This window comes from Hydractinia symbiolongicarpus, chromosome 2 (assembly GCF_029227915.1).
Source record: "Hydractinia symbiolongicarpus strain clone_291-10 chromosome 2, HSymV2.1, whole genome shotgun sequence".
In the NCBI taxonomy this organism is placed as follows: domain Eukaryota; kingdom Metazoa; phylum Cnidaria; class Hydrozoa; order Anthoathecata; family Hydractiniidae; genus Hydractinia; species Hydractinia symbiolongicarpus.
In genome coordinates, this window is record NC_079876.1 from 15,662,334 (window position 1) to 15,676,073 (window position 13,740).

Consider the following 13,740-nt stretch of genomic DNA (forward strand, 5'->3'; position numbering starts at 1 on the left):
ATTCTCTACATTTATTTGGTTTGACAAAAATTTCACACAGAAACGAGATGTTGCTAGCCATCTTGAAACGATCTAATTAAAAATTCTTTCGTAATTCATGTAAATTTCTACCTTTTGATTGGCTGTTAAGCTGAAGCGCAAAATATAGCTCGCAAAAAGTAGAGCATGTTCAACTTTTTTTATATCGCCCAATCGCATGATGCGCGGGGTCAGCGGTATTATTCTGATAATGTGCATGCGTAGATCAAAAGTCACGGCGCTTTTTACGACTGGGCGCAAAATGCAGTTGTACGGAAACCGGCCTTTACTTTAACAGAAGTTCTCAAACACTAAGTATTGTTTATGTTTGTGGGAATTAATCAAATTATTACAACGGGGAAATAACGAAACTTGGACAACATTTTTTTTTCGGTTTTTACCTTTTCTTCGATTAATCGTTCCTGCTTTGTCGTCACGATGTTCATCATTTTCACCTGACGTAAATAAAAATACCAAAATTTTCAAAAAATAATTAAACTAAATTCAAACATCATATTAACGCAATCACGAATTAAGACGAAAACATGTGGCGTAGATGGAACCCTCCATCACTTGTAACTACACACAAACAATTTTAATGGTATTGTTCCGGAAAATTAATTCCATAAGCTTTTTGTTTTATTGCGAAGACAAAATCCTAGCTTTTTTTTAAATAGAAAGAAATGAAGTCAACATTGTCACTTTTTACCTTTTTTTTCCACAACACATGAACACAAGGTAATATGGATAGCAAACTTACTCGCGGCTTCAAAGCTTTCATTTCAGTTTGTAGTTTTTGGATTATTTCATTTCCCTAAAAAAAATAACAGACATGTATATAACAAGATATTTGAATGCTGGCTTAATAAAATTATTTTTTATATATACTACATTTGTTTTCTTTGTATTTTATCTACAGTAGCATTAATTGTTCAAAGCAGAACTTGCACAAAAATAAATAAAATCGTATATAGGCTTCTCTGAATAGAAAAAAAGATGGGGTACGTTCTTTTGCGAAGACAGCCTCTTTATTATTTCACCGAAGTTATAAAGAACGCTACCCGCACCAATAGGTGTTGTGTACATCAATAAATCAGATACTATTACTTCCCACCACCCACCTTTATAACCTCTGCTGATACAGAACGAACTGTGTCTTCCAACTGGGTAATTTGTGTCTGTTTCTTTTCAACATCAACTTCAAATCGACTCTAAAAAGAAAAGAAAGCTTATATTTTAGCTCTGGAGAATAGATGAGAAAATTGGAAAAACCGCGATTGAGATTTTAGCGACTGATTAATTTAATAGCTTTGAAGTTACAACGCTTATATCTTATATAATTATATACAGACTTATATCAAATAAAGTTAGGCAAAATTAAAAAGGAATCTTCTGATTTTCTCTCATCAAATTTATCGGGTAAAGAAGTCAAATAGTAAATTATAACTCGGGACAGGCGAAACAGTTGCTGTAACACAGCTGCTGCCATACTACACTTTTTTGGTCAAGAGTTTTGAAAAATAAATAAATTTGTTAATAAATATATTAATAAATGAGGAGTGATAATACTTGTAGCATCACTCGCAACTTTTTTGTCTTGAGCAACCCGTTTAGACAGGGGTGTCATGACAGTGCAACCTTGGTCTGAGAATTTTTCTTTTCTTTTTTTAAAAAAAAAATCGACTAAAGAAGAATATAAACCTGCACTACTTTTAAAATTCTTCTGCAAGGTCTGGAACTTTTTTTAACACAGCCATGTATATTGTACTCAAGTTTTTGGGAACATTTCTCATACATACCTTCTGCTCATTCGCACTTTCTAATAAATCATTTGTTCTTTTTATAACCTACAAAACAAAGTTAAAATACAGCTGATGTAGAAATCAAGGCATTTATCCTTACTGTTGTCTGTCTGCTCGTGCAGACGAGCAAACCGGTAGATTTAATCACTGGCCACCGACTAGTCTGTAATTAATAGCCCCTCCCCCTTATATGGGGTGTTGAAAAATAACAAGTGTCATGGTAATTCTATCAAAGTGTTTACAGCTTCCTCGTAAAGGCATAAGTTGTAGATAGATTAGAATTAATACTGAAAATATATATTTAAGGAATAAAAAAAAATGTTGCAATATGAATGGAAATTTAGTAATACGAATGAAATATAAAGTAGAAACAGTCAAATATTTACTGTTTCTTTTTCGCGGGATTAGCACAACCCTTAGAAGAGCAAGGCTCCTATGATGATGAGAATATTCCACCCCCTCAAAGAACAGTAGATTACAAATAATTAAATGTAAGAAAACTGTCCTTACATGAGGTTTTGTTCACATACGTAAATCTCTTAGGTAACTCACGTAAATTTACTTCATGGTTTTTGTTTTGGTTCATTCAACATGGCAGAGAATATTCAACCCACCCAAACAACAATAGATTCTTAATACCTGTGTTTTATCCTTCAGTTCTTGTTCTAACACAGCAACACGTGTTCGAAGATGATTTAAAGTTTTATCACGCTCGTGTCGATCTGAATCGAGGTTTGTATTTTGACGACGTAAAGTTTGAAGATCGCGTGACGTCACATGTCTTTCCTAGAGAAATATTTTATGTTATCCTCTGTAACTTATGTTGTAATTTTTTATTGGTGTAGATAAAAAAGAGCTACGTAAATCAACGTAGCTGGTAAAACAAAACAAAAATAAAAATAAAAACTAAACAAACATTAACAAAGAAACAACAAAAACATGCCAAACCGCGCATATGTGGGTGGGGGAAAACAGACACAGAGTTCTCATACGCCCAGCAATAATATCGTCATCATTATATCATGAGAAAAACCATTACATCTTCATAAGAACATTTTAATCATATCATAGCCTTATTTGAGAATATATTTGAGAAAATATATAACTCCTAACTTATATTACTTAAAATATTGTAAAAAGAACGTTGTTACAATCGTTTTGGTATAATTAAGTTGTCTTCTAAAAACATCCTATTGTTTCAAAGTAGGAGGTCTGAGACGAAAATCATAGTTCTTGTAGTTAACTTTTTGTTTCGGATAATAGGCGTAAGAAACTCTTTATACTTCCACGTATAGCAGTGAAGACAAAAAAACACATCATACCTCTTCCAAACTTGAAACACGTGATTTTAATTCACGTATCAGTGATTCATATTTGTATTTTTGATCAGTTAAGTCCTACATAGAAAAGTAAATAACAACGTTAATCTCAACGATAAAATGATGATATATCTCTTACCATAGCAAAGCATTTATGAATCACAAAAATATCACTTTTCTGATTAACCTGTTCCCCTCGAGGTGATAGACCCAGAACATAAAGCCTCTATTGGAATACAATTATTGTTCTAACCATTGCATGCAAATAAAATATATTATCTCTCTTAAAATTGTTTTTGGCTGTGGCTGGCATTATAATACTTCAGTGAAATTTTGCAATACTTTTGCATGTTGCGAACATAATTGGGCCATTTTCAATGATTTGGCGACTAGTAACTTTCGCAAATTAAAGAAAAATTTAAGTTATAACAGCCCTCCTTAAACCAGGTAACCGAATTGTGATTTTAGAAAATAATTTCACTTTTACTATATTGACTATATACTTCAATTACTTCAATATTTCAGTTCAACAGGGAAGGGATAGAGGATTGGCAAAAAGTTGTGGTGTTACTAGTTGCAGAGTAGTCAATAGTGAAGTAGAGTAGTCAATAGTGAAGTGGAGTAGTTAGTAGTGAAGTGGGGTAGCCAGTAGTGGAGTAGAAAACGTTAATGACTTGTAAACTAATAACAGAGTATTTTTAGATTAATGTAATGCACAAAAAAAATGTATTAACATTACATAATTTCGAAATAAAAGCACGAAGTTTTTTAAAAAAAAATATAAATCCTGCCAAATCAATAAAAAATAAATAATCCCTTTGAGGTTATGTCTAATATGCTCACCATCATATTTTTTGACCATGTATGGGACATTTTTTAAATTTCGTAACCTGATTTATGAATAAATTTTTTTATCTAAAATTACAATTGACCAACAGCTTAGTTTAAAAAATTAAAATAAAAATAATATATTTTTTTTAACAGATGAAATTTTCCTTGTTTGTCTCAAAAAAGTACTAAGCACCATTATTATATATGATATTAAACACCTAAGTTTGGCATAAATAATCCTCAAAATTCACTGGTTTCATGCTCTTACAGCATCTACACTTCATATAAAACTAGCAAACTCAAGACTGCAGGTCAGTTTCTGTTATATATATATTTACAGAAAATAATTTTTTAGCGATTTAAACTGTTACAGACTTCTCACTTTTTTGTTTAGTTTACTTAAACTAACGGTGTCAATTTTTGCCTGAACCATGTATACTGGGACAGACAAAGGTTGCTCAATATTTATTTAACCACTGTGTAGTGAGAGAAAGCCTACTCTACTAACAATAAAAAATTTAGGTTCCATCAATAATGTGAATTATAATCGATATAATTAGATATTTTTTTATAAATATGCAACACAGAATATATTTTTTAGCATATAAACTCACCTTGTTATTCGTTTGAGACTCTCTCAACCTGTTTTCAAGTTCTCGAACCTAAAACGAATGACATTTTAAACCAACAAAAAAAATGATTAAGATCAATTCGTGATATCTCAACAACCACGACACACTGCATGCAAGACCCTACATTTCAAGATGATGTTGTAGTCAGAAGTAGCATTACCCAATAATTTTCCTGATTTATGACAAGTTAGAATCAACAGAATATAAACACCAAGCAACATCAGACAAGACAATACTTCTTTTAGGTCTTTCAGTATGTCTCACTCAATTTGATTAATAAAAATCAATAGAAATGAATAGAAATCAATAGAATAAATCGAAATTAATAAAAATCAATAGAAATTAAACATCAAGCAACATCAGGAAAGACAGTTCTTCTTTCAGGTCTTTCAGTAACTTATGTCTCACTCAATTTGATCAATAGAAATCAATAGAAATCAATAAAAATCAATAGAAATCCATATAAATCAATAGAAATCAATAGAAATCAATAGAAATCAATAGAAATCAATAGAAATCAATAAAAATCAATAGAAATCCATAAAAATGAAATGAAAGAACATCAATGTTTTATATCTTAATAGTTATAATCAAAGTAGTATAGCCTACTGGTTATGGGACAATAATTTTTTCAGGCCTTCGAATAACTTGTCAATTTGACCAATAGAAATAAAAGGAATAAGTGTCAATTTGACCAATAAAAATAAAAGGAAAAAAACCCACCGTTTTATTATATCTCTCATCAAATGTGAGTCTTTCATTCTTTAATCTTTCTTCATAAGAATGTCGCAACTGAAAATAATGAGAAGTGTCGAAATTACAAGCAAAATAGGCGTTTTGTTTAGTTTTTCTTTCACAAAGTTAACTCTATACTTCATCAACACAGCACAAGTCATTTAGAAGTTAATTGAAGTGGTTTAATCCACCCCCTTTTAGGATATTTGATACCAAAAAAGTATCAATGGGGCCTTTTCTATCCAAATTCATTCTAAGAATTGAGAAGTCAGTTAATAATTTAAATGAAAAATATACACAGGATTCCCACTCTTTTTTTCAAAACAAAATTGAGGAGATTTGAGGAGAAAAACTTGCACTTGTAAAAATGAAGGAACACACAGACTGTCATCTCAATATTTTCTTACAAAAGATAACTAAGAAACTTTGCTTCCAATACAAACTCAACAAAAAAGTAATGTTTGCAGGCCACAGCAAACACAAGTTGTGGTGATTAAAAATAAATAATATAAAAAAACAAAACATATATAAAAAATAACCAAATGTCAAAACCTTTTTGAGCAGAATTGAGAAGAAAACCTAATTTTCAAAAAAAATTGAGGAGATTTCAGGAGAATTGAAAAGACCTTTTGAATTTGAGGAGATTTGAGGAGTTATGAGGAGGCGTGAAATGAGATAGTAACTAGACAATTATTTTACTCTTTCCCTGGATGTGTAAATATTAAAACTTTTTAAAACATTTTCTTCACCTTCTCTTGGTTTTGTTTTTCTCTGCTGACTTGTTCGTTCAATTGAGATGTTGTCTCGCCCAGTTTATCTCTCAGCTGAATCTTTAACTCATCAAGCTCCCTTGTTCTATCTGCTAATATCTAAACACATCGAATTGCTGGATTAACACAGCAAGATAAAAAAATCCAAATTTCTCAGGACTACTGTTCCACATTCATGGTCTTATTCATACAAGCCTAACCATCACTTATAGGACCACCATCATTTTTACTGGTTGCTATACAAACTTGAATATAACAGGTTCCGCAAAGTAATTTGATTTTATATAAAATTATTACATGCTGTTTTACGATTAAATAAATAAATAAATAAATAAAAATTATAAAACAAAAAACCATGGAGTCCTTGCTTCTTTCCCCTTTTTTTAAAAAAAAGGAAAAATATAAAACCATAAATTAAAAAGCATTGTTTACCAAGATTAATTTTTAGTTCTTGAAGAAAATATTTTTTTCAGTACTGTGTAATTCTCGTGGATAATGCAACTAAGCAAACACCACAGAAGAGAAGGAGACAACCAATAATATTAAAAGGTAACACAAGAAATAAAATCTTCCTATGTAAGAATGTGAATTGAACCTACCTGGTTGGTGGAAGATAATCGGTTTGATAGTTCACTTTCTTTGCTTGAAAAATTTTTTTCTAACACAGTCTTCTCTTCCTAAAAAAAATCAAACCTACATACAACGTGTTTCCTGATATTACATTTGAAGAATCATTCGGTCAAGCAAAATAAACTTTCCTGAATTGTTTCTAAGGTACAACATCTTAAACAAGATGCTTAGTAACTAAAACAATTGTTACGTTACTTCAAGGGGGCTTTGCCTTTTATTGATCCTCAATCTTAAACAAAATATTTACAGACAGTAAATCTTAAAGATTGTCAATCAATTTAGTTTATTCAACTAAATTGGCAGCCTAAAACAATACTAATGTAATACAAATGTGTAATATAGATGACCTTGTTTTCTAAATTGTAAATGTTGTGTGAAAATTCCTGACTAGTGTCTTTTAACAGGATCCTGAGGTGGAAAATGATGTGAGGATGATGAAGACCTTTTTCGTTGCATTTAAGGTATTTAAAGTTAATTATACTGCATAAATTATGCAGTTACATTTACGAAATAGCAACTTTTGATATGCCAAGATGGTCATGGTTTTCTGGATTTTTTCAACATTTGACGTTAATCTCATAACTTTGTGTCGAATTGTAATATTGAAAAAAATGTAAAAGAACAATTTTTAAGTACTATAACATGGGCCCAAGAACAGTTTTTACCTTAGTATACTTTTAAATGCTGTGCACTCGACCAGACCAGAATTTTAGTTAAATTAAGCTATACACAAAATTCCACACCATATTTTCTAACTCTAGCGAAAGTACTATCTTTTGACAATGAAAAATAAATATATTTTAAAATACATATTTGAGGATATATAATTTTGTACAAAAACCTATAAGATAATTAAGTATTTCTGCTGAGGAAGTAACAAACAAAAAAGAACTAGAAATTAAAACTCAGAAAATTCCCCAAAAAAGACATTCACGTACTTTTTGGACAAAAATAATTGTATGTGCCTAGCTCTTTGATTATTATTATTAAACCGTTGCTTCAACTGTTAATTGCATTTGCAGCGTAACTTTTGCTTTTTTAGAGCATAGTCAACTTAAATTTTAAAAACCTTATACAGAAGAGAATATATAAACAGGATACAGAACAAAATACAAACATGCACAGGGTAACTATAATGCCATTAGTAAATGTCCTATTTTATAGAACAATAAGTAATGTTTTTAATTAAATTTGTCAGCTGATATTTTTTTAAGGAATTCTAAGCCTCTATAATAGCCTCTACAATAGAATTAATATAATATAATATAATATAATATAATAACCATATTCGCAGAAATAAGAACAGAATAAGAAAAAAAATCCTCATCACTTCACATCATGCAGATTAATAGACAGATAGTATGGATTATACACAACATTCTACCACTTGTAATGATTCGAATTAGTGCCCAAGATATTTTAACCACCCCTATTTAAATAAACACTTGTAAATGTCTCAAAGCTTAATAAATGCTCATATATATTTTAACAAGTGCTTTTGTAGGGAGTGGTTAATAGAAATTATAAAATCTTATTTTAATTCAACCCATTTTGAAAGCCTATGTAAAAATTGAAAAGGACATCAATTCGAATCATTACTAAAATGTATTACACTGAGTAAAATTTTTGTATTGGTATTTATGTAGGAGTTATTCTTTAAGGGAATTTAAACCCTATTTTCAATTATAATTAATGAGACACACTTTTTGTTTATCAAGTAAAGGAAGGCTGTAGATGCTGGAGATGAGATTTTGATAATGAATAGAATGTGATTTTCCAGGACATAATGAAGCTAAAAATAGATTATTTGTCATATTTGTTGAAGCAAGAAATAGAAAATAACCGTAGCTTTCATATAACTGAAATAGAAATGGCTATTCAACATTCTTTTTGATGGTTTTTTAACATGAATGTTTTATGACTTCTTGGAATTTGTTTTAAAGTTCATCAATTCATTGTGAATAATTTTTGTTTATAGTCCTTGTATTAAAAATTAATGTTTTAAAGATTCAGATAAAATTCAGAATTTTGATACATTCGATAGAATGCTATTGGATGGACATACAGGCTTTTTTTAAAGAAGTTTGATGCATTGGTTCAAAAAATAATACTTCAATTGTTTTTTTAGGTGCTGCACTAAAACTTTAGCAGCTAAATAATTTTGTCTGGGAGTAAGCAACTATGTCTGCTGATACTGTCAATAAAATGTAGCGTCAAGAAAGGTAATAACTTCACACAGGTATGTATTTCTATGATGTCTATGACATCTATATTACACTGTTAATTTATTCCTTACTACTGGAAAAAATGGATTTTCAGGACTTTATAAATATTATTAAAATTTTTGACTTTATCACTAATGATAAATTATCCCAAAAATTTAAAAAATATTTGGCAATTTCCTGTTTTATTAAAGAATTCTTATATGAAACATTTTTAACATTTCTAAGTGTTATCATTTATTTTAGAAGCAACAGTTCAATAACTACAGAATATCTACTACATTACCAAGAAAAGTACCGGCAACTATGACAACATGACAGAATGTTAGCATAAAATTGTTTAGTGACAACAAATTATTTCATAAGGAAATGGCTGTTTTTGACTTAGACAAAATCAAACATGGAATTCATATGTATTTTATTGGTGGTAAGTATTCTATTGAAAAATTGCAATAGATAAAATGCAATAGACAGATTAATATATAATTAAAAAAAAAATGGGCCCAGCAGGTCTTTTTTTTATTCATTCCATTGAAATATAACGAGTTCCATTATCCGGCTAATACTATTCCGGTTAAAATCTGTTCCGTAAAAAAGACTTTATTAATTTATTGATTTATTGATAGCAATTATCCGTAAAAATGGCGGCCGTACAGGTGAGCCCCTCATGACAAATTTATAACACCTGTGTTTTACAGATTTAGTAATGTATTTTGGTTAGAGAAAAACTTCTTACAGTCTTTACATAAATAATTTTGATTCTTTCTAGCATGAACAGGATTTTAAGGTCAGTCATCTAATCACTGGTACAGTTGCAAGTCAACAAATTCATCAACCATTCAGCCAACATATTCATCACTTTGCGAGCCAACAAATTCAGGACACCCACAATCAAGTATGTTAGTTAATTTTATAATTATTACCATAATTATGATAATTTACCCAAGATAACCTCTTCAGTTTGCATTAATACTGTTATATATGTCCTGCAAAGCTAATAAGCTCCACTTGAGTTACGAAAGGAAGTCATGCAAGTAAAGCAACCACCAATTAGACACCAAATAGACATTTACCTTACACATAAATTTTATTCTCATGCTTAACGCTTAAGGCTCGATTTATACTTTGATAATCTCTAGTATGATTTAACCATGGGATTAAACCCACAACTGGAAAGCTCTATCACAAGGTTATCAATTGGCTTCTCTGAATTGCACTAATAAATAAACAAATAAAAGCGCTCAATATTGCTGATTAGAGTTTCTATTCTTTAACACATTTACATTATCCACAACTTGCTTGAAACAATAATCTAATCTACATCCACTCTAAAGCTGAATCTCCACTACACAAGTTTCCTGATAACTTTTAATCAAGTCACATGACAAAAATCACAGATCAGAAAATCTAGCATTAATTTTTTTTTTTTTTTTGGTATGACGAAATATTGGTCTGTCCAACTGGATTAATGGTACTATTTTTAATTAAATACATGGGGAATAAGTGCAGTTAAGTTAAACCGGCCAGTAAAAATTTTGAGATTTGCATTTTTATTTTAGCAGTATTTTAAATTGTTTCAAATTATAGGGTGTGTTTAGTAATGTTCAAAATAAAAACAAAATAAAATAAATCAATGTGTCCAGTGTACCAGCTGGATAAAACGTTTTCTTAAATGTGGCTGGAATATGCAATTTTAGTCTTGTTTTATTTGTAATAAATTTATTTAATTTTTTTTCTTTTCTCTGTATACTAAAACTAACGAGGGTGAACCGTTCTCAGTAGAGAATGATTACACGCATGTGCCATGCTTAACTGTCAACTTTAATGTGTCAGCCCTTAAAATACAAAATGTGGCAGTTGCGTTTGTACTGCAAAATGTTTAAAAATTTGATTCTATCTTATTATTTTTATAACCCATAATTTAAAGATGTACAATATTTTCTTTTTCTACAATTTCGTTTGATGATTTTTAAACAATAGATCTGCAGTGATATTTTTGGTTTTACAATTTGCTAAACTACTTTTAAAAAACTGAAATGCTTTCTTTAAATTTTTACTTTGTACATGTTAGTGTGAGCATAAGGAGAAAATAAAACCAATTAAAGTGTTTCCCATATTGTTTCTGAAGAAAGGAAATAGTTTTGTTTGTTTAACTCGTGGTCTTATAATATTAGTTTGCTATTATTTTTTTAGGTGGGTTACAAATAGTAAGCAAAGTTTTAGTAGCAATTTCTTAAGACACCTTGACAGAAGCCAAGAGCAGTACGTAAAATAATTATGGCATGTGCATGTGTGAATCACCGAAATATTCATTTTTATTAATAAAGAAATGATACTTTTCATACCGATTCTACATGACAGCAAAAGAGTATGTTTTTAAAAAATAAAACAGCATTGTAAAAGCAAAAATATCACTGCGGATCTGCGAATTGTTTAAAAATCATCAAACGAAATTGTAGAAAAAGAAAATATCATTGTACATCTTTAAATGCCATTAAGACAGAATTGTAAAAAGAGCTTAGACACTTGCTTCTCATGTTTGGGGTTCACAAATTTTAACATTTTTAACCTGTCCCCAACATGAAAAAATTTCAACATGATTTTGCGTTCTAGAACTTGTGTACATTGAATTAAAAAAAGTTTAAACTTCATAGTCATTCTTAATCATTACTAAGAAAAAATAAAAATATTTTTTTCATTTTTAACACATAACATAGATCATTAGAATATATATCATGAAATTTGCAGTCCAAGTTGGGCATAATGACCTGCAGCATTTTCAATGTGCTTTAACCTTTTTTTTAAATGCTTTATATTCCTTGCCCTTCTGTGAATTTTCCTAACTTTTATCTGGTATTACGGAGATGAAAAAATGTTTGCAAAAATATCAGTCGTTATGCCAGGGGTAAGGCATTTTTTGCAGGGGGTAAAGAATCTGAAATTTGTTCTTTTATATGCCATTTATATAGAGTATATATATATGATGTTTTTTCAATTTTTATATAACTTGAGTATTTGGTGGAATGTATGAAGTATTGTATTTATTATTTGGTGAAAAAAAACAGGTGGTATATTTTACAGACCGGAATTTGAAAAAATACAGACCAACTATTAGAGCCAAGAACGTTATCAATTTTATAGTGTTTATTTCAAGTTTTTTATATAGCTTGAATATTTGTTGACATGTTTAAAAATACTAATACTAATAACTAGCAACTTTCAAGTCCTAATTGTTAGCTGACTTTTGTGAACAAAATCAAAGAAAGTCTATTTATAATCCCAGTATTTCATTTAATAATAGTCTTCTGATCGTAAACAAATTCTCCCAACACGGGCTAATATTTACCATTTTGATAATATTTTTATTTTATTTAGTCATACTAACATTATTAATTATAATTTTGAACAAATTTTGGTAAAATAAACAAATTTCAGAGATATCTATTCAAAACTTGTAGTTTTCAAGTACCACCTTTCATCAAGGACGTCATACTCAAAGTGATGACGTCATAGATGAAACTACCTACTGGCCAAGTTTTATGTTCTAACTATCAGCCGTTCTCTAAAAATCAAGTGCCCCCCGCGCCTTTACCGAACCAAAAAAGCCCGGGCTTAATAGGGTTAAAGAAAAAAAATTTTTCAGGTTAAAAAAGAAAATATACAAACAAATATAATTTAAGAAACACAAAAAAACATTGAACATAATCGTTCTTGAAAAATTTTTCATTGCTAACGTTTTAGCAAGAGTAAAGGGAAGTTTTGCAAAAATATTTTGTGATATAGCCATAAAATTTACTTGTGCAATCTTTCGTTCTTATGGAAACCAATGTGCAATAATTACATATGATACTCACAATTCGAAATTTGCAATTACATCACGATGAAGAGAAATCACAGAAGATTACAATCTCTTTTTTTAAATTAAAAAATTAAACAATTGTGTGGTTTCTTGCTCATAAAAGTAACCATTTTGTAGTCGAAGTCAAAGAGAGTCTCTTTATTCAACGTGATAGCGTATTGAATATCGTATTGAATATTAATATTAGATCAGCTCCGTTGTATTTATTTACTTAGGCGTTTTATTAATTGTACGGAAACATTTTGTAACACATATTTTCTGCTGTTAATTGGAAGACTTGATAATGGGTCTACTGAACACTCAAAACATTGTCAAAAGGTTTTCACTTCATAAGTCACGATTCGTGTGCCAAAGAAAATTTAGAGAAACAAACATATCAGAAAAAATGTGTTAAAGCTAACAGTTTTTTATCATTTGCTTGCAACATTACTATAGTTAACCTTGTTTTGCATGATTGGGGGAGGGGGAAATAATTCAAATTATACAACTTTGACTGGATATTTCCAAAATACAAAAATGCAATCAACTTATGATATATAGGTGATTCTTTACCATGGCCCATTTGTACTGGGGACCACGGATCGAATCTAGCTCACTGCCAGGCAGTATATGTTAGTGATGCACAAAGTAGTTCTTTTTCAACATAATTTATGATATATTTAAATAATTTTATCAGTATTTCTGTTGATTACATACTGCTTTTTTTTTAGATTACAGCGGTTCAGGAAACTTGCGCCATAACCAGTAGATTGGTTACGCGGAATAAGCCTATAAATAGAGAGGTAATTTTAATATGCTATCCTGCACACAAAGGTCATTTGAATTCTAGTTTCTAGTCAAATGTTGACAAAGTATGCAGTGAATGGTCAACATGCTTTTGGTCTAAAGGAAAATACCCTTTTTTAGCTTCTTTAATAATTAA

At 29.8% G+C, this 13,740-nt stretch overlaps 1 protein-coding gene across 1 annotated transcript in view; it reads right to left on the minus strand.

Annotated features, from left to right (window-relative positions):
• LOC130629643 (spindle assembly abnormal protein 6 homolog) overlaps positions 1–13,740 on the minus strand; it is a 31,163-nt gene that overhangs the window by 7,451 nt on the left and 9,972 nt on the right. The window contains exons 6-15 of the mRNA XM_057442918.1: positions 6,707–6,784; positions 6,087–6,206; positions 5,326–5,394; positions 4,585–4,632; positions 3,143–3,217; positions 2,460–2,606; positions 1,818–1,865; positions 1,140–1,229; positions 779–832; positions 420–473 (exon numbers count right to left, since the gene is read on the minus strand). Coding sequence (XP_057298901.1) covers positions 420–473; positions 779–832; positions 1,140–1,229; positions 1,818–1,865; positions 2,460–2,606; positions 3,143–3,217; positions 4,585–4,632; positions 5,326–5,394; positions 6,087–6,206; positions 6,707–6,784 — 783 coding nt within the window. The remainder of the gene's footprint in view (positions 1–419; positions 474–778; positions 833–1,139; positions 1,230–1,817; positions 1,866–2,459; positions 2,607–3,142; positions 3,218–4,584; positions 4,633–5,325; positions 5,395–6,086; positions 6,207–6,706; positions 6,785–13,740) is intronic.